The following is a 26,148-nucleotide window of genomic DNA, read 5'->3' as shown; positions in this document are numbered from 1 at the left end:
ACAATTAACATACCGCCTTAGTTGCCGCCAGAGGTGAGTGTTAATTCTTTTGTTTTGAAATCGTCAAATAGCCATAAGAAAAATTATTACAATCAAGCCACTTTACCAGTATCTGATTTATCTTCCGACGTTCCATTAGTCAATTCCGGTTCCTTTTTCTTATCTCCGTCCTCGGATTCAACGCTCGATGCTTTCTTCTCCTCAACGCTGGCGGCCTTTTTTTCCTTGGCTTTTCCTTTAGCTGGTGTGGCCGGCTTTGGTTTTGGTTCCATGCTGGGATCCAGAACAATTTTTCCAATATTTTTTCTGTCATGCATTTTCTGCATTGCTTCTGGAACGTCTTCAAGTGCCCAAGTAGAATCAACGACAGGCTTTATTTTTCCCTCTGCCCACAGACTGTAGACCCGATCGACAGCCTGTCTCACAAAAGCGTGTCCTCTGTGCTGGTACATCAGATGACGGAGGTTCAAGCCGGACAGAGATTTGTTTTCATCGAACAGCTTGATGGGTGAGACCTTGTCCACCTGCCACCACTGCAAAGAAAATTTTTCACAACGGGTAACGAGGGTTTTTCTGTAAGTACCAATAAATCGGAGTGTCAGTTAATAATTTTACTCACGTATCGGGCAGCTGAAAATAAGCTCTTAGTTTCTCCAGTTACGACATTGCTGGAACCGTACAATATATATTTCCCCATCGGTTTCAGCAGGGCATATCCCCTGTTGCATTCTTCTCCGCACAAACAGTCGAGTACAATGTCAACACCTTCTGGAGAAACTCTGAAAATAAAAATTTCACATTATCAATAGTCCACGAAGCAGGTAGTCCAAAATTACGAGCTCTCAAAGATTAATCAATGTAACTTACTTTCTAACTTCTCCGCTGTAATCTGCTCCTCGTTCCAACAAATGATCAATGGTCCCGGCTTCCTTGAGAGCCTCGTGTTTAGACTTACTGCACACCCCGAAGATGACAACGTCCTTTACTGTTTTTGCCAGCTGGACGACTGCTTGACCCTAGAGAACGATCAATAATTAATTAACATAAAAATAATGAAAGGTATCGTTCTCATAAGCATAACATTATAATCATTGCATTACACGACAATATTCTTTATTGCCATATTAATCGCTGAACAAACAGCCACTGAAAATCAAGTGAACCATACAACGTGATATTCCGCTGCAAGCGCATCTTAGGTGCATTCAAGATAACCATACGCATCGATGTGGGCATGGCAACATCCAAGGAGTGAAATATGGGGGATCTTCTTCGCAGTTGGGTATGAATGACCGTTTCATTAAAACGGATTTCGAGAACGAAGCCTGCACGATATATACGTATACCGTATAGTTTGAACAGAAGAAGGCATTCATAATTAATTCTCTGAAGTCTCCGATGTCTTGGAAATTTCATATCCCTTTCCTCTGGCTGATCAACTTCGAAATAAGGAATGCACGTGGAATTTGAGTCACTCACTTTTTACGCCTTCCGTACACAACGTACATAGTACATTACAGTAATTTTTTTATGGATCACATAAAATTCCTCAACTAACGGTGAATTACGACCAGATAAGATAACGTTATTGCAAGCAGATGCTGTCAATTTTCATGGAGTATTTTGAACGGCTCTTCTCTCACAGTGTTAACCATGTAGCTTGTTGTGTATCATTCAACAACCAGAGAGCCGAATGTTACGTAGCATGAGATTTGTACTTAAACTGATCGATTGAGAATGATGAGAAAATTCTGTACTTTATAGTAGGAGAAAACCAGGCCAGAGCCGGTAAATTTTCTGGATTTTCTCCCGCTACCTAACGTTAGATGACAATTGTGTGATTCGATTGGAATGGACCGTGACCTTTAAAAGTCTGAGTAGTACGAGGAACGGGTAACGGGGTTGAAATCGTTCTCTATGAACACAAGGGTATAATAGTAATCGATGACGAATAATCAGTCCTTGGGTATAAATTTACCAGAACAGAAATTCGTTCTACAGGCATAATAACTGAGAGCTAGGGAAGTTGTTGAGAAGAAGCTCCGGACACAACAATTGTCACGATACAGATGTATACAAAAGTCGAGTTGTTGGTGAAAGAGAAATAATTAAAGTCGAGACGATCACCATTATGGCATTCACTATTGTCCTGGGTATACGTATAGGTATATGTATAAGGTATATTCGAAGATAATAGGTTTCCCAACATCTCGTGCACAGCCAGAACTCATCCTCAGAAAAGAACCCCATCGACTTCAGAGAGCCAGACAAGCGGTAAATAACGGTGACAATAATAAAATCAATAACAATAAAGGACTGGTGCTGGCCATACGTCTCTACCCCAACCTATCTCTACCAAAAGATACTTATTGTTGAAGAAATTGCGTGTAATATTGTCTTTAACTTCATTATTATTTTATTTCTTTAGCTTTCGAAATTCGGCAGGTTACCATAGTATACAAGTTTCTTGTATCTAATGCTGTATCTAACTTGCCCCCCGTCGTAACAATGCAGATTTACCTACCCAAGATTAATTTTGGTAAACCAAGCCACTCTGCTGTATTATCAAGGGATACAATGCAATCAACGAATTTCAAGAGTGCCCTTTTTGATCGACTAGCTCGAAAACCCCTGGGTAATAATAATTATCACCCCTCTTCGGTTACTTCAGTTCAATTGATTACTATTGATTTTATCCTTCGCGGTTTGGATTTTGTAGAGAAAACGGAAATTTCCTGTGCACGCTAATTTCAAGCATACAGTTCCCGCTAATTTTTCTCTTTCCTTTCCTTTTTCAGACACACTTAGTGGATATCCGGACGCGGTTAGCGCCTGCCTCTTTCTCAGTCAAATTTCTCCCAGTTTTTTTCATTAAATTCACCCACAGCAACGTTACGGCTAAATTGATCCCACGTCAGATCTCATCCCATCTCGGTAACCCACAAAGAGGCTGTGGAAATTGAATTAAGAAAATGAAATTTCTCCACAGCTTCGCAAAGGAGAGAAATATTGGCAATCCCACGGAGAGCATACCAAAAAATAATCGCGTAAGTCTTTCGTCGAAACCACAAAGTTCTAATATTTCAAGTAAAATTCAAACGAAAGATCCCGTGACAACGGAGAGGATATGAAAATAAAAATAATAATGAATGATTAACGCGACTGCACGTTTCAGATGCGAAATTGCAAGGGAAAAACTTTCCTCGTAATACAGGCATTAATCAAACTGATCGATTTGACTGCGTCGACAGCCAGCGAAGGAGGGGGAGAAACGTTCTATTATTCGAAGTTAATTACTCGTGTTCTGCACTCGACGTTATCACCCGAAGTTTGCGAGCACCCGTACCGCTGGAAGAAGAAATCGCAGCAGCCAAAAAAGAACACCCTGTAAGCGTCATTTAATCCGTATAACATATGAATCGTTGAAAATCAGATATCTAATTATCCTGTGATATAGGGCGAACATGATCGTCGTATTTGGTTACCACGGTTGGAAAATAATCTCCGATTATCGTTCGCATCCATCAACGAGGTGTACACTATAGGTAGGATATTCTGAAACGATCCAGGCGTTAGTGCCGGTCGTTGGGTTTTCAAGATATCAATCGATTCAAAACGATCTATCCGTTGTTCGAATTTTCGAGCATTGCACGAAAAGTGTGAGTCGCACGTGTGCGTTTAGGTTTCGGTAGACGGGCGGGGTCCAAACGTGTAGGGGTCGATGGTCTCCTAGCAACGACTACAGCCTCCCGCTCCCCCACATGACATCCCTTCTTTGTAGAAAGGAGAGAAAATTCATCTGACAACTACGAACGACGGAGAGAAGGAGACGATGGATAAGAAGTTGTTGGACGTAGCGGTACAAACAACGCCGTTTCATCACTGCAGGAAAACCTTAAGCGAAGATCGTTTTCTCATGTTTGTACTTGGTTCCCTATTGTAAAGTCGCACCTAATACAACGCGTACGTACGGAACATATTTCAAGTCGATTCGGTCGATGTCATCTCCAAATTCGCCGAATCCTTCGGTAAAAGGAATAAATTGAAAAAAGAAAATGTGCAAAAAATTTCAATCTTTTCAGTCAAGAAAAAGAATGCCTCATGCATGGTACAACTTTCCACCTCGCCTCGTCTCGTCGCATCTACTCCAGGCAATTGTTATACCTAGAGGATTAGGATGAGCGGTATAGATTTGGGGTCGAGGGTGAGAGCAAAAGAAAAGTAAAAGTAAATCTCCGAAAGAGGGAAGGTGTATTCAGACATTCTGTCTATACCTGTTGAACGATGTGGACACAGTCTCACAGAACTTCGGAGAAAATGTTGAGTAAATTATTGTTGATATTATTTTTCCACCTACCACTCCGCCACCGGCGCTGTGTAAGAGGAGACTTTTGCCAGGCGAAAGATTTGCGAGTTCGAACAAAAGTATGTAAGCCACGGTGTAGTTCATGGTGATCGTTGTGGCGTCTAGGTAACTCATCCCGTCAGGAAGTGCGAAGACCGAGGTTGCCGGCACAGCGACCAATTCAGCCCACGCCTTGTGATCCGGAAGAGCCACAACCCTGTCACCGACCTGCGATCACAAAAAAAGACATTCAAAAAATATATCAATCCTACGATTGGAGAGAGAAATATTTGCGCGCCATTGTTTTCAGCGTAGATGATTCGAAGTAATTCTGTGCTCTGTAAGATCGGGAGAAAAGAATATCGATTGACTTCGCTGTATTTATTTTGCAGAAAAACGTGTATGCTATCGACATGCGAAATGTTCTGGTTCGGGAGGAAGTCCCATGGTATATAAATAGGACTTCCTTGATGATCCCTAATCGAAAAAGGATGGAAAATTTGTTTGATGTTGACCCAGTGGATTATCAGGTTGAATAGAAGTGGGGTATCTCCGTTTACGGATACGTAGGTATGTTATAATTAGGTATAGTTAGGGTGCTAAGTCGATGGTAAACTAACAAAGTTGTGTGCTCTAAGGCTGTAAGGCCTTTCTTAACAATCAGCTGTGTTTGCGGGGGTTTATTTCCCCCAATAAACCATAAAACTCAAGTTCTTAGAGGGAGGACATTTGGAGGGTAAATGTTTGCGCGTAAGATAGGAGCGTATCGTAAAGTACTTTTTTCGGAAGATATGCTTCTTCGTGACAGCAGCTACTTCACAGCTATACATGGGGTGTTCTATTTTCGAGTATATGACAATTTACAGTCGAATACAATAATAATTGATTCAACGATATTTCCTATTTTTCTCTTCTATCGCTTGGCAAGATCACGATCACGGATTAATTTTTACGAGCCAGTCATAAAATAGAATATCAAATTCCTAATAAAACACGGCATTAAAAATCGACCTACGTATAATATTGCTGTGTAATAATCCACTTATTTGCAACGAATCGACGAGGCTCGTATAAAAAAAAGCTTTTATTGCAGCATGGATGTGACGCAGTGCTACCGCAAAGAAGAAGGACGAAAAGTGGGAGAGAGGAAAAATGTTGTCGATAAAAGTTACACCCGCATCAACCCTATATCAGCACCGTTAACGTATAACGTGGACATCGATTACGTATGTATTTCGACATTTGTGATATGGTGATTTTCGAAAATTCAACCTACGAAAGGTTGACTCCGTAAAAAATGTTAAAAATTGAATTCCAAAGGCCATCTCCTCCTCGAACTAATTTTCACGGTTTTCAGTTTCATTTACTTTCGAGGGATACGCCTCTGGCGGCCCGATGGCCCACAAAAGCCCGAATAAATGTGGGTTACGCCGATCATTTCGTTCTTGACCCTCGATACGTAAGCTACCGAAATTTGATGACATTTTTTTTACGGTTCTTCCATCCCGTCCTACCCCAGGGAAATATTGCGGAGTTGACGAAAATTCGATGTGCGTAGTTACGTCGTGTATTGCGCGTATCTCGGGCGGAACAATTCACTGTAAATATATACCTATATACCATCCCATGACTACGTAGCTAAGGTACAACGTATGGCAAAGTAATACATAGGTATGTACGTCACAGGGCCTATTTCTGCGACACAGGAACGAGGCGCGCAAAATGTCTACGCCGAGGTCACAACCCTGAACTTTGAACTCTGCGGACGCGGCGCACGTGTAAACGACCCCCGGGGTTGCCGGGTGGTTTTACGACCCCCGAAAGTGAAGTCGAGGGCGAATCGCAACTTTTGGCATCAAGGTTGGTTTGCCAATCTCTGATATATACTTAGAGTATATAGTATCGTCGTAGGTACACGCGTACAGGTGTGCGGGTGTGTCTATGTGCGGAATACCGACGAAACGAAGGATCCATAGGTATTTCTGTCGGCACGTATTGCGAAATTTTCCACGAAAAACTTTACGAGCTACCCTCGAGCGCGATTTCAAGTTTTAACTGATTACTAAAGTTGTGGACAGGGTGAAAACCGCTTTATGACTTCACTCGATTCGCCCTCCTCTTTCGCGGTTCCTTTTCGGTAGTCCCGCGATTCTTGAAATATTCAGTCATTTCATTCGCCCTTGACTTCGTGACTTCTGTCTTTTTCTTATTCATATTCTTCCTACAAGTAAAACCCGCGTGTAGAAAGGGCTTCCGGTTTCAGGGGCTTCCTCTTTCACAATCAAACAAAGCGACGATGAGCAGCTGTTGAAAAAATAAATAGAGAGAAACGAGGGACAAAATTTCGTAAGGATAACATACACCCGATTCAACGGAACGAACTTTCAAAGTCAGATTACAGTGATTCGACCAACAAAGGGCGCGATATAATTTCCACGCCATCATTTTGGCACCCTCCAGTTTTCATTACATCGAGAAATCAGTCTACTCGAAAATTCAATAATTTCTTTCTAACGCGACGTAGACTTCGATCGTTTTCGATCGCCAATTCTTTCATCCTTATGCTTTTGCAGACGATATTTTATTGTTTTCTCGAGGGCCCCCGCTGCTGCAGTTCAGCGTGTGGGTCAGTTCGAGAATAGCTGAGCCCTTTTTTCGAACAGGGGTGCAATGAATGCGGTCAAAATGGCGTGGACGCAAAAAAGTTTCTCTATCCCGTCACCGCATTATATGTTCGTAGTTTGTGAAAAGTGAATCGTCAGTTTTCGTTCCAACGAGGAATAATTTCGTAAAATATGCACGCGAAAGCAGGAATGTTTTTTTTTTTTTATTTTCCTTTTTCGTTGCGAAATAATTCAAAATTTCGATAAAACCTTCATTTTTTTTTTCTCACGTGTCGATTAATATCTATCGTCGGTAATCGGATACCTGCGAATGAAAAGAGAAGAAAAAAGAAAACGTTGAAGTAATTCAGTTTTCGCACCTCATGCGCCAAACCCGCTCGTATTCGCAATGTCGGTGGACTATAATTATTGCGTGTGTAAGGTATATCATTACAAGTTGCAAAAACTGCAGCAATATAAATTTATATGTATACATATTGTAAGCGTTAGGGAGCAATGCGGCGCCGTCTGTGAAATGTATACCGTAGAGTGCATGATATACGTCTCGACGATTTTGCGTGTGTATGATGTGTACATGTATTATAGGTTAGGTTATAATTAATAATGCACAGGTAGTACCTCCTGGCGCCGATAGCGGAGGGGGGGCTCACGCGTGTCTTACACGGATCACGGTTTGCACGGGTGCAGATTTTATGTGTGTACGTATAATATCGATATCCATATTATACCGTATGTATTCGTATATGACATGGAGAAGTATCAGACCTAAATAATCTACGCTTACACACGTATGCATACATGGTATACGTATATCGGACTGCAGCAGCATCGACGAAATAATTGACGTGACTCACGGTCACAAAACTGCAGCAGTCGGCGAGTTAACTTAACCTGTAAGCCGAACTAATCTGTACATATGTATACGTAGACCGCGTATAGATATACACGTGACGTTCACAGGGGTATGTATAAGTAGGATGCAATTTTCCTTAGCAATTGATTCAGCAACCTCAAACTTGCGGTGCACTTGATATCGACAGACAGCCTGGCGGGACCTACGAGGCGATTACAACTTTGCAGAAAGATATGCGGCAGAAAGTTGTTACAATTTATTCCTCGTGGATAATCTTAATTGTAATTGAAATTCGACCAGCGATTATACATAGGCAATTAATTGTTTCGTTTCTGTTGTTGCAGTAACAAAATGGCGGGGAATCAATGCCAGTCGCCTGAAAAATGTTTGTGAATCACCAATGAAAAAGTTGGTATTTTCGGAAGCTCTGTTGGATACATTTACTATTTATTGTTATTTGTTGCTCGAATTGCAACAAGATTTTGGTAAAACTATTTCTTCGGTATTGGGGAATGTTCTGAGAAACTTTTAAGTAATCTTTCATTCTTTTTCGGTATACCTACAAAGCACATCACGTGAGCCGAGCCCCTTTTTTCTCGGTTTCTTTCCCCTGGAGGACGAGAGACGTTAATCTTTTCCCCCATGAGGATTCCCTTGCACTTTATTTCCTTTATATATCTGCCGGACTTAAGGTGCGCGAGGCTTTTGTGCGAAAGGCTTAAAGCTACTTGATCGTGAATAACGTCAGCCGAATACTCGTACTCTCCCTTTTGCTCGAAGGATTTTTCTCTTTTTCACTTTTACATCTATCCGGCTATTGTCTCGCGTAATCTTCACCGCGTATATTTTCGATCGTGAAAAATAGAAACCGAACGAAACGAGACTCCGCGAATAGAAAACACATTGCTGCGGTTAAAATTTCAAAATTTGAAAAATTTCAAAGTCTCATACCTCTGCTTCTCTGCTTTTTTACTTGAGTTTATGTGTACGAATTCGTTCTTTCGATTTTTCGTTTATTTTATCGGATTGAAAATTCTGTACAACTTGTATTTCCATAGTAATCGAATCCTCGAATCGTATCGTAACGAGGGTGGAATTCTTTCGCATTGAAATTCATGAAAGAAAATTTACAATTATTTACATACACGTCGTATATTTCATGTATATTTGTTTTTTTCAAAAACGTACCTTGAAGTTTTCGACGCCTTCGCCAACCTGTTCTATATCACCGGCGCATTCCACTCCCATGATGAACGGGGTTTTCGGCAGAGAATCTATGGCGCCCTGACGAGCCATCAAGTCTTGGAAATTCAAACCACTGGAACATCGATAAGAAAAAAAGGTCCTTCAATAATTGAAAAGAGCAAAATGGACGAAACCAAATAGGTATACGTAATTCTGAATTACAGGTACGTATCGGGGGATCGAAGAGGATCGGGATCGGAATCAGGAGGAAAGGCAATTTGAGGTCCCATAATACATGGGTGTTTACATAAACAAATATAAAAACTGGGAACACGTTATTGCAGGTTGTACGGCGATTATTGCGTGGCTGCAACTTTCCTCTCGCCAGCTAGGCGATAAGGTAATTAATTATTATACGGTCTAATGAGTCGCACCGCAAAAGATTATACGATTAGATCTCTTACTATTGTTATTGTCGTTGTCGTTGCACTCTAATCGGGAATGTTTAAAAATTTTACAACAGACACATGAAATCCTTACATATATACAATTCAGATAACATCCTGTATACATATACTATGCATATTTTATAGGCAGACATTTTTCTTCTTTTTTGTTTTACTACTGATTATCCTACTTATTACAGGTATGCTTATGAAAATTCGCATGCGAGTTTGGCATATGAATTTTTCAGATTCCACGCGCACATCCATGCGTTGAGAGATATGGCATACGTGTAGATACAGTTGCGGTGTATCTGAATTATACAAAGGATGAGAAAAGCCCGCATGCCTTATCAAGAATCGGAAGACCCCTCGTAGTTCGACGTCGCGTGAGACGCCACTTACAGCGTACAACACTCGAGGGTCTGGCGTCTGGGCGTCGCGACGTCTGTGCACAACGTACTCTACATACATCCTAGGTATACACGTACACCGTATATTTTTATATATATATATATACACCAGGAATTATGTGCACAACTCAGAGAGACGCGAGTCCCTCTCTTCCCTATGTCATTCCAAGATTTTCGTTCGTTCGTAGCGCAACCCCGAAAATGAAATCAGTAATCCATTTCCATTTCCGGCGTATAAAAAATTGCGCCTAAAAATGAAAAGGCGTCGAGCTAAATGATTCTTCTCAATTAAAATTGTCGAGAAAACGATGACGACCGTTTATCGATCCTCAGTAGCGTACCAGGTGACCCAAAAAGATATGGCGAATATCCATACTCGTTCGTATTTCATATTCAATATTCATTTGGCAAACTTTGGCGACAACGTGCGTCCTAGTTTTTTTAAACCGTGTAGTTAGAAAAATAAGAAAGAAAAGTAAAACGGGGTAAAGGGTTGGGTATATATATATTAATACAAAGTAGGTAATTTATTCCTCATTTCCTACGGAATTAGATCAAGGCCGGCTAGGCTACTTTATGTATATTCCATTCAGACCTAATCGCGATTTGCCCGAACGAATTTTCGTACAACATTCGCGCGTACCCCTCATAACTTATTCTGCAACTCCTCTCTTCGAGTTGCGAATAAAGCCTCCAGTCTCATCCCCCAAGACGGAGAATACGAACGAAATATATTATCGATGTGGAAATACACGGAGATGGACGAGAAGAAAAAAAAAATAACAATTTCATCGTTGCCCAAAAAAATATCGTCTCGGTCGTCGACTCCCCCGAAAATTGAGGTAAGGAAATTTCTCGACTACTCGCATCCCGTTCTCCCCCGAATTTTTCTATAAGTCGTTCGTAACACAGGTGTACAATGTGCCCGTAGGCGGCGTATCCGTATTATACCCCGTGTATACAAAGAGACAAATAACGTCGTTTGAACGACATGCAACCTTTTCATCGATTAGTTCGCCTGCAGACTCACGACTAGACTGTCTGGCTCGGCTGCCTGATTCTTCGTCGTTCTCCAGACTGAGGGACGCCCTACGGCCCAACAAGATAAAACTAATCACATGCTGCGGTTGAAAAGGAATAAAATTCGAAACGTACGTAATGTTATTTTACGTATATCGTCGTCGTACGCGAGTTAAAAGTCAGGTAAGTTACCTGCGCCATTGTACCCGATTCGGTGTATACAGCCGACGTTATACTACCCCCCCCCCCCCCCCCCCCCCCAAAAAATCGAAGGAGTTAATTCGAGGCGAACATGCGATATTTATTGTCGTTGTTGTTATCATTATTTTCATTGTAAATCATCCGCATTACGCAAGGCCAACGTTTTTGGGTTCTTTTTTTTTTTTTTTTTTAATATACATACGAGGTGCGACGCACGGATCATACCAACCGGTATCTGGATCCAAGTAACGGTGGCGAAGGGATCGCGACAAACCTGATTTGGCAGGGTCTCTTAAATTTATCCCCTTGTAAACTATATCGCTGCGTTGCAAAGTTTTTTAGATACTTTTTGGTTTTTTTTTTTTTTGTGATTTTTTAAAATGAGCGTGCGTTTCATTGTTGTGACATACGATACTATGTCGCCGATCGAAGAGAGAGTGGGAAGTTGAAATAATAAGAAGAAATTGAAACGAACAACATTGTCATCGCAGTAGCCAGGCAGATTTTCTCAGCTTGTTATATACCAGCGTTGGTATTTTTATATTCCGTACATTCGAACAACAAAATTAACACGAATGCCTAGGCTATCGATGTTTTGCAATTTTTTTAACGCGCAATATATTCATAATAATCCGAATCGCAACTGCGATTATACATATGTACACCGTTTTCTTTTTATATACATACATCTTTTTGCTCGTCCTTCTTTCTCTCGTGCATACGTTTTATCTATTTCGTCGGTTCGTTCATTTTTTTCTCCTCTTCAAACATCACAAAGCAACTGTGTTACGTTCGCGTACAATCGCTTGGATTTTTCGCGCTATTCTCCAAAAAAGCTTTGCGAAATTCCGAATAATCGACGATTCGAGCGAAAATTATGAGAAAATGAAGGAGAAATGAACAAACCAGAGATTAATTAAACGTTAACGACACAACAACAGAACCCCGGCGTACCTACATTAAATCTTCTCATTTGTTTCGACCATATGCTCGATAAAGCGAGAGACGTTAGATTGCACCCCGATGCATGCTGAATGCAGCGCAGCAGCTGTGACGTTTGTCGGAGTAAATTGCGAAACTGTTTTTCCCATCGTTCGTAACCGAAAGGGAGAAAAATTCCTCGGGCCAATACCCCAGCGTCGACTTATAGGTGGACAAAAAAAAGTACGCAGAGACTACGTAATAGCATCTTATTCGTCATCGTGGCGCATTTTGTGTAATTTTCAACGGCAGCGGATCGAAATAGTTGGAGTCAACTTTTGCGGTACTTTGAATGGGAAAGAAAAAACGAACGATACTATGCATTGCGGGGGGGAGAGGAACAATCGAAAGCATAATTAATCTCGAGCACAGGTGTCGGTGAAGCTGGAAATACGACGAATACAATATTGAATTAATGTTTCAGTTATCGTCGTCGTCGTCGTCGTATACCCCAGGTATACAGGTATATAGGTAGTACGCACAAAGTTCGTACGTACATGTACGAGGAAAGTGGGATTGAAACGGCGCGCGTGACAAACGTCTGTCGCAGATATAATGGAAAGAGACGATTATTGACAGCGTGTAACATGTCCAAGTTTTGTTTCCAACTTTACGTTACTATATTATAACTATACGGATACGCGCGGAGCTCGTATTATATCTATTACGGTGTACTGCTCGTACGCGTACATACATACACAGATAAAATTTTATAAGAGAAAAAAAACACGTACGAGATAAATGGTGCGAAAAAATATATTTTTTCTCCTCGCTATTTATACGGTATACATATGGGTGGGTACATACGTACTGTAACTATATTAGTTTCAATGAATAATTCTTCTTTTTCTTAGTTTTCTATTTTTTTATTTTTTCAAGTCCCACCCGCGGTCACGCCGATGATAAATATTCATCCCGCCCTGCACTGTTTACATTGAACAAGTTGCGTAAATGCGTTTCGAGCGATCAATAAATCGCGTCTTCGTAAATTATTTCAAGTTAAAAGCGAAGAGCGGAGAAAAAGGCGCTTCTCCTCCGTGGGCTCTTTACGATCATTTTTCTTTTCTTACAGGCCCCGCGCGACAGCTTCGGCGATATCTACGCATCTACCTTCTTCGTACGAAAGGCACCCGAAATCTCGACGAGTGCGAGCGAAATCTAAAACGTAAACACTCTATCTTTCTCTCTCTCGAGTCACCCCGACGCTGTGTTGTCATACGCCATATGGTTTAACCTCCAAAGATTTTTTTTTCTTCATGCTTAGAAAAATGATTTCCTCGCAGTTGTACGCCTAATATACCGTAGGTACGGCGCGAAGAACGCGGGTTAAGAAATATTACGGACGTGCATCGCGCGTGTATCGTACGCGTACGGAGGAGGATTCGAAGGACGCGTGTGTTTTTAGGGGGTGAGTATAAACTATGCGACGAGGAGTGTGTAAGCATAGTTTGGTAAGCATTAAGCATGGAAGCAGATGTCATTCCACGGTTGACGATCGCGATCGCAGCTGGCTTCTGAGTTTAGAAAGCCCGGCGGACTGCGCCGGGGTTGAAGAGTTGTAGGTATAACGAACGGTGGCGCGCTAAAAAAGGAGAACGCGAAGAAGAAGAAGATGATGACGACGACGACGTGGAGGAGGACGGAGGAGGGCGAAGAGATCCCCGGAAGTGAGGCAGGCCAGAGGCCGCTTTACTCTCATAGTTCTTGACAAGGGCAACAATCGTAAACAAACTAGAGCTGGAAGAGGAGAAAAGAAATGAGGTATAGACACACTCGGGACGAGACGAGAATAAGAAAAAAAAAAAATATTCAGCCGGCTATTTACCGCGTCCGTAAACACCGAACATACCGAAAGGAAGTCTCTCTTGAGGTTACTTTTAAATTCGTAAGAAAGGACGCGCGGTTATACGCCGTTGCCGATACCGGGGGTATGATGGTAAAAAAACAAAAAAAAATTATTTTCACCATTTTCCAGCAGAGGTGAGACAGAAAATTACCGATAATCGTCGTAATTGCGAATCGCTGCGTCGTATTCTCGATAAAAGAGAAAGATTAAAAAAAAAAAAAATAAGTAAAATAATAAAAATAAATCGCACAAGGGGCGATGAAAATTGGCAGTCTGACCGACCGTGGCGAACCGGAAGTGAGATTTCTTTGATGATTTCACGCTGCAGTGAAAATATTCGGGAGTAAAAAAGGTATTCGAAAGTCGTAGACAAAATTGATGAATTTAATAGCATATACGCGCGTCGTGTGTGCGTGTGCAGGTAATATTGGCACAGCTGTACGATACATCAATAGAATTTTCAATCCAATTCGTCGGACACACCCTAGAGGCGTCGCGACGCCCTCAGTGGTTCTCCGTCTCCCATTTTCGTTGCGTAGGACGACGCACTTGGCATCAAAGTGTCTATAGGGTGTTGGTATTGATCGGGCCACACCCCATGGGCCATAGGCGCCTTACTCAACACCATAAAGTTGCCCTCCTGCACCGTATACGCGTTAAGTTTAACGTACGTTACCGACGCGAGCTCGGCTCGTCGTTACACGGTTTTGCAATACTTTGCATACAAATTCGATCGCGTGTAGAAGCAACAATTAGAGGGAAGGTGGAAAAAGGGGATAAATATTCATGGTCGCGAAACGAGCTCGATCATACGCGTCGAAATCCCATGGAAAAATTCCCGAAGATCGTCATGGATCTCCTTCCGATGGGTGTACGGTGCGCGTAGTAGCGCGGAGGGAAATCTGGCGGAAACGCATGCGATCGTAGAGTCGTCTGAAATAATACCGCAATAATGTCGTGCTTGCGAAATACCTTACCGAAGACCGGAGGATAACGCGGATTAAAATCACGTGAGACTCGAGTAACGATCGCGCTTTTGATCGGTGGAAAAAATTCATATCAATCGCAGAATGTGTGCGTAAAAATCGTCGGAGTTTACTCGCGATTTTCTTTCACGTTTCTTATCTCGACCGTTACGTGCGGAGAAAATTTATCGTTGCGGAAAATTGAAAGCAATAATAACAACGTTGCGGATGATAAATAAAATAAAATAACACCTCGTACGTCGGGTCGATACGATCTTTCTAATAGCCCCCCCGTAGTCTGCGATACACGTTTTGCTGGAGATAAAAAACAAAAAAAAAAAAGAACACATTATTTCGTTCCATTTTTCTTCCGTTTCCATCTTTTTTCTCGCTTTTTCTCATAGTTTTAACCGGGGGGAGGGGGGTAGCAGGGCGCAGAAATTCCTGGCACCACTAATGAAAGAAGCTTTGTTTTTAACTAACAACTGCAGATAAGGCCCACTGATTAGCTTCTAATATATTTCAACGTCCGGAATATGAATAGATTTCTTTCAGGATCATGTGCCTAGGTACTCGCCCTAAGTGCCCCGATTCCAAGATGGTTTTTTTTTCCCTTGCTTTCTTTTTAGTCTCTCTCTCTCTCTCTTTTCGAAGCCGACGTGTGTGATAATGACCATAATATTTGAAAAATTTCGTCATTATTTTCGTGTTTGTTTGTCTTGTTTTTTAAACATAGAAGAAACGGAATCTTTTGCACTTTATGAATTCTTTGGTGGAATTTGAAGGAAATGAAGATAATCGGACGAAAAAAAGACGGTTCGAGTAAAAATGCCAGGAATTTTTTCGAGCCATTAATATACATAACATTGAAAAGGAGATACTTGGCGATGCCCGACATAGATTATAGTACCACAAACCGCGGTAGTAATAATTTTTTTTTCAGTTTTTTTCAGTTTTTTTTTTCTTTCAACTTCTTCCAGGGACCTGACTCGCGATCGGTTGCGGCTTCGGGTCGGACCCCTTCTCGGGGATTTAGAGACTCTCGTCAGGGTCAACTAATACGTATAATTTTACTTGGTAGAAAAACGCGATGTTAAGTGGCCGAACTAAACTACGTCCCATTTCGAATTAGGCGTCTATCAAACAAATTATTTAACGTCATTCGAAGAGAAGTAGCCTACGTGCGACGTACGCGCAATTATATTGCTCAATTTTGTTTTCACTTCTTTTTTTTTCTTCTATTCGTTATCCTTTCTTTTCCTCACCCTTTCATTATACGCGTCAACGTGACTCACGCGTGGAAACGCAGCTTTGCTCAGCAGCTCACGTGTGTAGCCACTCTTTGAATCAGCTCTACGGTTTAATCGGCTCGGAAAATTGACGAGAGAAATTTTTCATAACGTACGCGTACGCCCAACGCAATTTTGTGGCGTAGGCCGGCGTCGCGAAAAGGGCTCTGGACGAAATAATTTTCATCTCTTTGTTTTTTAATCGTTGGTTGAAAACGAGAAGATTTCGCAGATTTTGGTTCGGTAACCGAGATCGCATAATGCTGCCGAATATCCGGAGACCACGGTTCGAACGTGAATAAGAAGGGTGAACGAAAATGGCAAAAAAATTCATCGCCATTTTTACGCGAAAATACAGCAAAGCGAACACGAAAGTAGTGCAGGTTGCGAATAATAATTGCACCGATCCGGTTTGCTTCTGATGCAGCCAAGGGGAAATAAATTGAAAGAAAAATGCAACGAAAGCCGGTTCAGACGGCGGTATAATAACGAACCGTGATACCGCGGTATGTTGTGCCGGAAATTGCGATAATTTCTCTGACACGCTTGACATTGACAGTAGGAGCGAGGAATAAAGGCAACGATTCCCCCGATCATTTGAATCGGCGAAAGTGAGATCGAAATTCGGAGGGAAGCGAGCGTCCGATCGACCGACGCCGTTTTATTCTCCACGGGATATTCGCGTTTTCGTTAATTCCTACCAATCGTTACTTACCATGCTTTGACGCGGATAAGGACCTCGCCCTCTCCGAGCGTTGGTTCTGGTTTACGGAGAACCTTGACGCTTTTCAAGCCGCCAAAACCGTTGAGAACGATCGCCCGCATGTCCTTTGGTTCGGGTGACGGTTTCTCCTCACCGTTTTCCTTCGGTTTTTCGCCATCACCGTTCTCCTCGATCTTCTTATCCTCCCCGTCCTCCTTCTGGGTCTCGTTTTTCTCGCTTTTCGACTCGTTTTCGTCCTTTGTCACGATTTCCTGCGACGCTTTTTCCCCCTCGGCGGTCGGGCTCGTCTCGTTTTTCTCTTCGGCCATTTTTCGATTTATTTATTAAAATATTATCTCCTCGAAATATTTAATCTACTTTAACTTCTCGCTCCGTTTGTCTAGCCTCCTGTACCGGCGATTCTTTCTTTTCTCTAGTTTATCTTCGCCTCGACAAGTACTCGAACGATACGAAATTTTATGCGAGAACAAAATTTGTACGATTTGAAGCTGCTTTTTTTTTTCGTAACAAAGACTACGCACTACGTCCGCACGAGACAAGCTCTGACAGCGATCTGACGCGAAGCGTCGCCTAGCAACTCGCCGCCCCTGTAACAGGTGCTCGACGTCGCTGTTCCGACCGAACTACGCCCGCCTAAAGTAGTCCCTCGTACCTCGAAATTCGAAGCCCTCGAATTTTCGCGCAGACCGGTGGAAAATGGTCTCGCGAGCCGAAACTAAAAGTACGATTTTAACGCGCGTTATCGGCCGACTTTCATTCCGCCTGAAATAATTAACGGCACGCTTCCGATCTCGTTGGGAATTCCGGCGCGCGTTGCTTAACGCGTTACAAATTAAACCCGGCGAATATTTATTCAGGACCTTTTATCGCACCGCGGCGTGCGGTATGAATTTATTACAGATTAATCATACGCTCGCGCTCTCGCGAACGATATTAGCGGGCGTATCGATTCGATTTCAGTTACATCGGATTACTACTCGGTTGCCAGTGACGGGTAGTCGCTCTAGGGATGATTCAGAGTATTTTGGCGTCTAATTATTTTTTTTTTTTTGTTCTGACATTTTTTCCTTTCCAGTTGTTCTTCCTTACTTGCGGAGCGATCGTTCGGGTGGACGGACGCATATATTTTGTACCAGTCTTCGTCATACCAGACGCCCTCTGCCAGAGCAATATTTCATCGGTCATCCAACCAGTCGTCGGCACCGGGTTCGGGGTGCTTCGCCATTCGTTGGAGGAAAAGCAGTCCAGCAGACGACGCCCGGCTTTCAGATTCTCAATAATTCTGTATTCATACGCCATCCACGAGATTTTCATATCGTTACCAAGATTTCAAATGTGACGTAGCAGCAATTTTGCCAGTTGAATTACCGAAATTATCGTCACTCCGAATTGTTTCTAACGCGGCGATTTACTTATTTTTTCCAGACATTCCGACGACCGAATGTGAATCGCGAGAGGACACATTTTCCCGTCAATCTGTCGCAGTCATCGGGATCGTCAAGGGCACTTGGTATAGATTTTATTTGTAATTTCAACGCAAATTACCGTCTTCAATTAAAGGAAGACGGAGAAGACGAGGCAGAAGCGTTAATTAACGTCGTTTGTACGATGTGGACCGCTCAAACGTCCGTTCGATGCATGAATATATCGATAAACGATATCGTCGTTATGATTATCACTATATTTTCCGACGTGCGATTGACGGAAACGAATGGCAGAAAGGGGTTGTCGCTTTCCAGCGTACAACTTATACGTAAGATATACGTTGTATAAATGATGTTGAAATTATTGGTAATAATGTGAATGCGATATCGTAAAATTATTCTTACCAACGATCAGTAAGTGGAGAATAATTTTTCCGGAAAAAGGGGTCGGCGAACGGAAAAGTCGAGGAGGAGCACCGTCGAGTTTTTTATTTGACAAAGAACCCCGTTGTATCAAGAAAATATAAAGCTCGACGCTCTATCCATTTTAATTATTATGCGTCGACCTTTAATTAACGCATACAAATTGTCTGCTAGGGACTGAAATTTTCGGGGTGCATTTCAAACGATTTACATGCATAAATGTATAACGTGAAATTTGAATAACCCCCAACTTTTCGCCGTACAAATAAACCCCTGAATATTGTCGTATATTTTTTTTTAACATTCGCAATAATTCACTTGTTCGGATATCGTAGGGAGGACGATTTTTGTCCAATGGAAATTTTCACAGTTTCAAAATAGAAATATCGTAGGAGAAATACCTAGCGCGGATATACGTATCCATGTACCGCTGCACGGATACGCGAATACGCTGCACAGATTATCATTAAAGTCATTCACTCCAATCAGCACATCCTCATTGCCGACTTGCAGTTCTCATGATTCGGTCCAATTGTTTCGCGAATTTACCGTTACAATGCGATAATTAGGTAACTATACACTCGGTTATGGTGCGTAGGTATATCACTCGTTACTTTTGCTTCCATTGTAAAATAATTAGATTCGATCTGCGTAGGGTATAATTGCGCGACGATTTGGCATAGACACTGCCAATCGAACGTATGATCAGAAAAAACTTTACCGGATAATATAATCGTTTTTAATAATGGCATTTGTCATGTAAACGAGAATACCGCAGGGAACGGAGTCGATCGTTATTCGAAAAATTTCTCGTTTCGTTTATTCTTTCATATAATAAATTTCGAGGCAAAAATTAACTTGGGGTAGGGGACACCCGGGTTTGAACCGGGGACCTCTCGATCTGCAGTCGAATGCTCTACCACTGAGCTATATCCCCTGGTGACTGTAATGAATTATTATTTCTTTTTATAGATATTTTGTCGAGACGACGCTGCAGTCCTTGATAGTGAAAATTCAACCGTTGATCAATTTCCACATCAGATACCGACGATATCTGAAAAGAAGTCCAAAAGTTAATTATCGGGTCAATTTAGTAATCCAATTATGCGAATTGATCATCTTTTGTCGGACCAAATCATGTGGGAATGATTGTTGAATGATGCCGATTCGGGGATAATGATAATGATGGTAACAATAACAGCGATAATAATAATAGGTTCCTATCTATGGAGATTTTTATCGTTGCAGCATAAAGGAAGAGATGTGGCCTTTGAATCCTCCCACTCCGATGCTACAGCTGTTGTATACCGAAGTATAACTGGCTTAGCACTTATCAGCGTAAAAATGATTATTATCAACTTGGATAAAAATAAATCCTACTTTGCGTATTCGCATCAAACATCAGCTGGAAGCAAACCTTATAACATTTCGAATACTTTGTCTTTGCTGCATGACGTGCGGGCCGTTCGGAGTGATTCTATTGTAAATTGGAACGATAAAGTATAAATATATTTCGAGTTTTATCGCGTTAAAGAAGAAAGTTCTTGAATTCATGAAACCGCGGCATTACAGAAACTCGTGTGATACGTTATTGCTATCATCGGAATCCGCGTTTGTTACAACTCTAATTATCACAGTATTTCGTCATCTATTTGCTGATTCATTCTACACGTAGATGAGGGATTTTCGGTGATCGTCGTTTCAGAGTTCAACCGCCGATTTTATGTCTGATAAGAATAAGGTTTTCTGATTTTATTTTCTCCCGCTAAAACCCATTCAATCGTGGATCCAAAATCGAAGTGTGCTGAACGAGAAATTTGAGTTTTTGTAAATTCCCACTCCCACGCTGATCCCCACCCAGTTTCGATATTCCGATTAGCAGACGACAAAATCAACTCGACCCAAAAGGCGGAACGATAGTGAGCGATACAACCAGCCGACCCCTTGACGTGTTTATTATTCTTGTAAACCGCGTTTGTAAAATTGTAAAAACAGTGAATAGTGATAAACTGACACTGTCGGAAATCTAGACCCATGGCTGACCATGAGGGGTTTGAATCGAATAGGTGAGTCTTCATAAGTCATTCCATATAAGATTCTAGTGATCTGTCAAAAACATGTGGTCGTCTCGTATTAGCTCTTGATCCGCGTACGGAAAACTGCGCATCCACTCTTGCATGTGTATGAGGAATTGCACATATTGCATTTAGCTCCCGCGATTTTCTATTTATAAATATTCTCATAACCGATGTTGCAATGGTCACCTCAATGGGCAGTATCACGGATTACATTCACATTACATAACCTACAAATTTAATTCTGGATATACAATACGAAATTTATTAATATAAAATGGTACATTCTGACGTTGACAGTTGGATATGGTCATGGTTTAGTTGGTCGGGATCATCCACTACCATGTTGCGTTCTGTCGAGAAGAAGATCCTTTCATGTAAGTTGGTTTCAATAGATTTTTGTAAGTTGGATAATCCGCGACCTTGAACCAATACCAAATAAGTAACTCGCACATCATGCAGATTGCTCATGGTGATGTAACAAATTATGAGTCAGGGTAGCATACGATTGATCAAGATTTTTCTACGGCTACTGTTATTAAATGTTTTCTACAAACTGAAAGAAATGATCAAATTTGTTTTTTCTTCCTGTCACTACCCCTGCTCAAAATCCAAGTTGATACATAATCACGATTATTGCATCTATATATTATCGTAGCTTGTTTTATCGATTGATTTTTTTCTGAATGAGTCATGGTAACTTATCGTTATGTATCCACGATTCAACATAATATCGTGTAGTTATGTTTGTGTGTCTGAACAATTGTATTGTTACACGTGTGAAGCTCTACATCTTAATTTGATAAAGGTTTGAAAACCGCGTATCGTGGATGGTATGTAGACATTGGGCCAGTCGTTGGAAGTGCTGATAAAATATGGACAATATCATTGAACGAGGAATCGCCAAAGACACCTATAGTATTGCTGCATGGATTAGGTGCAGGAGTAGCTTTGTGGTCTTTAAATTTGGATGCCTTAGCATCTCAGAGACCGGTGTATGCAATAGACATACTTGGTGAGTGAATCCTGTGGTTTAGAATTTCTTGATAGATGAAAATAGCTACTACTCACTCATCAGACTATCAGGGACCTGTAAGCTGTCAGTTACAAAATGATGATCTAGTTTGATAATAAATCAAGTATGGGAATTTTAAACAAATTGTTATTCGTTCTGATTATTCCGTTGTTCTATGATTCACTAGTGATTAATACTGTCGTGAACTTTGATCTTCCATTTGATGTAAAGAATCCTTTGTTTTGTTATAACTGCTTTTTGATTTCACACTTAAATTTCAGTGTGTGAATGCCTGATACTTCTGCTTTAAGGACAATGATTTATTTTTATCTATAGGGTTTGGTCGGAGTAGTAGACCAGTGTTTAGCAAAGATGCATTGGAAGCTGAAAATCAACTTGTTAAATCCGTCGAAGAATGGAGGCGTGAAATGCAACTGGAAAATGTTGTTCTTCTTGGTCATTCGATGGGAGGATTTTTAGCCGCTTCTTATGCCATCCAGTATCCAGACCGAGTGAAGCACCTGATTTTGGCTGATCCCTGGGGCTTTCCCGAAAAACCATCGGATGCAGCTGCAAGACAAAACATCCCACTTTGGGTCAAGGCTATAGCATTTGTCGTACAACCTTTAAATCCATTATGGGCAGTAAGAGTCGCTGGTCCATTCGGTAAATTTACTACAACTTACTAATGCAAGAATCACAGTCAAATGACAATATACCTTTATCCTTTTTCACTTCATTCTCCACGCTGATCTTACGATTGTGAAAGCTTTGCTCAGATTCGTTAATATCAAGTTGTTGTTCAGGACAGTGGTTAATTGAAAAAACTAGACCAGACATTGTGAAAAAATTTACCCCGCTGTTGAAGGACGACGTTGGAATTATTGCACAATACATTCATCAATGCAATGCTCAAACGCCTTCGTAAGTTTTGGCATTGACTACTTCTGAAGAGCAAATTGAATTTTTGTTCTATCCTTCCACGGTGAATTTTATATTCACATTTCACTTACAGCGGAGAGAGCGCGTTTCATGCAATGATGCATGGATTTGGCTGGGCCAAATATCCGATCGTTAAGAGAATGGATAAATTGAGCCAGGAAATTCCCATAACTTTGTTGTATGGCAGTCGATCCTGGGTAGATAACACTGCCGGAGAAACAATAAAGCAAAATAGAGCAGGCTCGTATGTTAATGTACAGGTGAGTGATGATTCCAAAAAAAAATTCAGTGGATGAATTTTAACCGTCTTCGTGATCTAACTGTTGTTTAATTCGTCATTACAGGTAATTTCGGGTGCCGGTCACCATGTGTATGCAGACAAATGTGATACGTTCAATAAATACGTATTAGAAGCTTGTGATACGCTTCCAGTTGTGAAACCATCTAGTGTACACTTATCGATAGACGCAGGCAGTGACGAAGCCTCTATTAATAACGAGGAGGAAGTTGAACTAAAAAATGTGGAACCGCAAGAACTAGCCAGTTCTAGACCACGATCTAGTTGAAGATTGTAGTGAGCCTATACATTCTATAAATTCGAACACTGTAATATTGTGATGTTAGTTTATACGCGAGATCTATCCTGGAACAGAGTGGATACATTCAGCTGACAATATCGTTGAGAGTGTTTGAAATTGCACAAAAAATTCTTTCCGAAGCATGTAAACTCAGTGTGCAAACATATTACCTCATGTATAAATCTAATAACTACTCATTCTTGATAGTCTAATTTCGACGGGTCTAAAAATCGAAGTTTATATCTAGCAACAATTACATGATCATCAATATCACGTTAATATCTGTCACAGAGAGAGTGACATTAGGAAAATGTTTTAAAAAATTACCTCTTGATCTAGTTGGACTAACATACTTCCAACGATCACTATTTGTATTACTTTACACACATAGGATTTGTTGAATCGTGTTAAATTAGCCCTAAATTGAACTTGTTAAGTGCTTCTAATCTTTATCGGGTTCTCTTTTTTTCAATCAGACATGCTCGTTCATGTGATTCCTAGGAATTATCTCAAATCTAACTATATTTATAGTACAAATTTTTTAGTTAATCTGTTGTATACACTGGTATTTCAATATTTATAAATGCAAAATGTCAGGTAAATGCCATGAACATGGAACCTGAGCCAATATTAAATATTATCCATAAAGGTAAACGAGAATGTACCTTGAGTTATTCAAAATTCTTACGGAATAATCGTGTAATCAAGATTTGGTAAGAAATGGAGAAAACCAACAATTCGTAGCTAATTAATTTCAATTCTTGCCTATCGAGCCCATTTATGTACAAAAAAACTTGTAAAATTTCATAAACTTGCCCAGTTTTCAAATACCTACCTATTTCACATCACACAATAATCAGACGGAAGTTTACTATGTAAGTATTATATTTAAATGAAACAATAAAAGTCTATATTCTTTGTTTACATCCTGAAACATATCTCCTTTTGACTAACACATTTTCAATATGACTAGTTTTCAGGTGTCTGAATGGTACAATCATATGATTTCAAAGGGAATCTGATCATTCAAACTCCAAAATGATATCTGCATATAGCTAATGTCCGAAGATTCAAATTGCCTGTCGATGTACCGAGATACGTGCACATGTGTCATTATAGTTGCTTGATTGAAGGTAAATTGCTCAAAAAATAATCTTCCCATTCATGAGTTATCAATCAATGGAGTATCGAGAAGTAAGTGTTGAATGTACGGATTTCAATTAAATTAATCACCGTTGGATTTGATCAGCATGAATGTCTATATCGAAATTATCATCAGTATCATCAAAGTTTTCTTGATCCTCCAAGTAAGGATCAGGATTTTCTAACATTTCTCTTTCACGCTTCCGAATTTTCCTCTCCATATGTTGTCTTTTGTTCAAAAACATAGCTAATGCATCTCTCCTTTCCTTTACAGATAGGTATTCTGTCACCATAGAACTCGTTCCTACTTTTCTAGGTACAACGTTCGATATATTTAAAGATCTATTCTGGAACGCTGCTCTGGATTTCTCCATAGAACTACAGATCTGGATCAAAAAATGGAAATAATTAAGTAACAAATATGGCACACATGGGAATTTCAATGTTATTCAACCTTTAGAATACCTTTGTCATAATCCGGGCATGATCTAGGCCCATGACATCATGACGCATCACTGGTAAAGGTTCCTCAATAGTTTCTGATTCATCTTGTTCAGACTCCCCATCAATTTCATTACGGACTGGGGTAAACTTTCTCTGCAATCGCAATATTGGATCAGATGGGATAAACCCATCGCCAAAATCAGCAATGTTTAACCTCTGATCAATCTCTTTCTGCACAATATACTGCTTGTCCCTGACAAATTGTATTATCGGCACAGCACCCATCAGTCTGAGCTGGCTGAGCTCGTGTCTGAGAGGCCCTGCAGCTTGGGCTAAAATCTTCTCTATTTCTGCAGGATTTTCATCTGCACTATGAATAGCCCAGAATACATTAATCTGGTGGAAATCTTGAGTTATGTTAACCCGAGATATTTCAATCCCTCTGCCAAGAATACTCGAAGCTATCTCTCCAGTGGCCATCAAGTCGGTTATGTATCTCATGAAGAGCTTATTTAAAACTGTATTTCTACGGCTAGATACAGGTATCCGTTGGGTACTTGCCCCTAAGGGATTCGCAGCAGCCTTTTTATGGTTCGCATACCACTTTCTATGAGAAAAATAATTATTGAATGAATTGAAAAATTTGAATTGTGACAATGTTGACACTGGATAAGACACGAATAGTTTAATAGTCCATTGCGGATTAGAATGTAACGTGGAAATATTGGCAATCGATCTCACCTCTTCGTCTGTTCTTCTTTTAATATTTTCGTTATAAATTTTCCCTCTCTTCTGGCATATTTCCCAAATTTGACGTTACAAGTGGAAATACCACGGGAGAGGGTGTAGAGAAATTTCATTCTCACTAGATCCTGCAATTTTCGAACGGACAACTCGATGTTCATTCTTCCGCATTTGCCAGTGCAGCAGTGATACCGATAATCAAACACTCGTCAACTAGACGAGAACATTTCAACGTTGTTAACAAATAATAACGGTGCACAACGAGATTAATTAGGAATTACATCGTTAGAGGTTATGGGCCGAATTGGAGATCGGAGCAAAGTGTTCGAGAGACGGAATTAAAAAACAGCAGCGCAGCAACATAGCTAAAGAATATTGCAAGTAGTCCCTCCGTTACTCCCACCAGGCGCGACATCGACTTCTGCTACATCATTGTTGACTATTGATGTAAAAGAAAATGAAACGATGAGA

At 40.8% G+C, this 26,148-nt stretch overlaps 3 protein-coding genes, 1 long non-coding RNA gene and 1 other non-coding gene across 7 annotated transcripts in view; 2 read left to right on the top strand and 3 right to left on the bottom strand.

The window, feature by feature from the left end:
• Positions 1-17,867, bottom strand: part of LOC105686661 (synaptic vesicle membrane protein VAT-1 homolog-like) — a 20,563-nt gene extending 2,696 nt beyond the window's left edge. The window contains exons 1-6 of the mRNA XM_012401694.3: positions 16,881-17,867; positions 9,011-9,140; positions 4,358-4,573; positions 868-1,016; positions 620-779; positions 107-533 (exon numbers count right to left, since the gene is read on the bottom strand). Of these exons, the coding sequence (XP_012257117.2) occupies positions 107-533; positions 620-779; positions 868-1,016; positions 4,358-4,573; positions 9,011-9,140; positions 16,881-17,197 (1,399 nt within the window). The 5' untranslated portion in view covers positions 17,198-17,867. The remainder of the gene's footprint in view (positions 1-106; positions 534-619; positions 780-867; positions 1,017-4,357; positions 4,574-9,010; positions 9,141-16,880) is intronic.
• LOC125500252 lies at positions 2,914-4,348 on the top strand. 2 transcript variants are annotated; one of them, XR_007277518.1, is made up of 5 exons: positions 2,914-3,047; positions 3,176-3,387; positions 3,458-3,545; positions 3,683-3,963; positions 4,083-4,348. It is a non-coding gene; the product is annotated as an uncharacterized LOC125500252 (long non-coding RNA). The 2 variants fall into 2 exon arrangements; XR_007277517.1 differs by having other exon boundaries at positions 3,458-3,963.
• On the top strand, positions 13,374-24,270 carry LOC105686514 ((Lyso)-N-acylphosphatidylethanolamine lipase). Of its 2 annotated transcripts, XM_048652376.1 has the most exons (8): positions 13,374-13,826; positions 17,965-18,224; positions 18,315-20,802; positions 21,620-21,826; positions 22,163-22,492; positions 22,633-22,750; positions 22,842-23,028; positions 23,113-24,270. In XM_048652376.1, exons 3-8 carry the CDS (start codon positions 20,781-20,783, stop codon positions 23,332-23,334), a joined length of 1,086 nt encoding a protein of 361 aa, XP_048508333.1. In that variant the 5' UTR covers positions 13,374-13,826; positions 17,965-18,224; positions 18,315-20,780; the 3' UTR covers positions 23,335-24,270. The 2 variants fall into 2 exon arrangements, with proteins under 2 accessions (XP_048508333.1, XP_048508332.1); XM_048652375.1 differs by lacking the exons at positions 13,374-13,826; positions 17,965-18,224 and adding an exon at positions 21,112-21,188 and having other exon boundaries at positions 19,057-20,802.
• Trnac-gca lies at positions 19,602-19,673 on the bottom strand. Its single transcript has one exon. It is a non-coding gene; the product is annotated as a tRNA-Cys (tRNA).
• LOC105686516 lies at positions 24,214-26,007 on the bottom strand. Its single transcript, XM_012401425.3, has 3 exons — positions 25,675-26,007; positions 24,955-25,540; positions 24,214-24,875 (listed from the first exon to the last, which is right to left on the bottom strand). Exons 1-3 carry the CDS (start codon positions 25,836-25,838, stop codon positions 24,576-24,578), a joined length of 1,050 nt encoding a protein of 349 aa, XP_012256848.2. The 5' UTR covers positions 25,839-26,007; the 3' UTR covers positions 24,214-24,575.
• Positions 26,008-26,148: the final 141 nt, after the last annotated feature.

The sequence above is a fragment of the Athalia rosae genome, chromosome 3 (genome assembly GCF_917208135.1).
Source record: "Athalia rosae chromosome 3, iyAthRosa1.1, whole genome shotgun sequence".
Taxonomy (NCBI): Eukaryota; Metazoa; Arthropoda; class Insecta; order Hymenoptera; family Athaliidae; genus Athalia; species Athalia rosae.
This window is presented reverse-complemented; position numbering and strand designations above follow the sequence as displayed.

Bases quoted from the DNA above. Each gene is read 5' to 3' on its own strand.
- LOC105686514 (XM_048652375.1), top strand. From the start codon at position 20,771: ATGGCTGACCATGAGGGGTTTGAATCGAATAG. The intron at 22,493-22,632 runs GTAAATTTACTA...GTTGTTGTTCAG, and splicing joins AAGAGTCGCTGGTCCATTCG to GACAGTGGTTAATTGAAAAA. The intron at 22,751-22,841 runs GTAAGTTTTGGC...TTTCACTTACAG, and splicing joins TGCAATGCTCAAACGCCTTC to CGGAGAGAGCGCGTTTCATG.
- LOC105686516 (XM_012401425.3), bottom strand. From the start codon at position 25,838: ATGAACATCGAGTTGTCCGTTCGAAAATTGCAGGATCTAGTGAGAATG. The intron at 25,541-25,674 runs GTGAGATCGATT...TTTTTCTCATAG, and splicing joins AAAGAAGAACAGACGAAGAG to AAAGTGGTATGCGAACCATA. The intron at 24,876-24,954 runs GTATTCTAAAGG...TTTTTGATCCAG, and splicing joins ATGCCCGGATTATGACAAAG to ATCTGTAGTTCTATGGAGAA.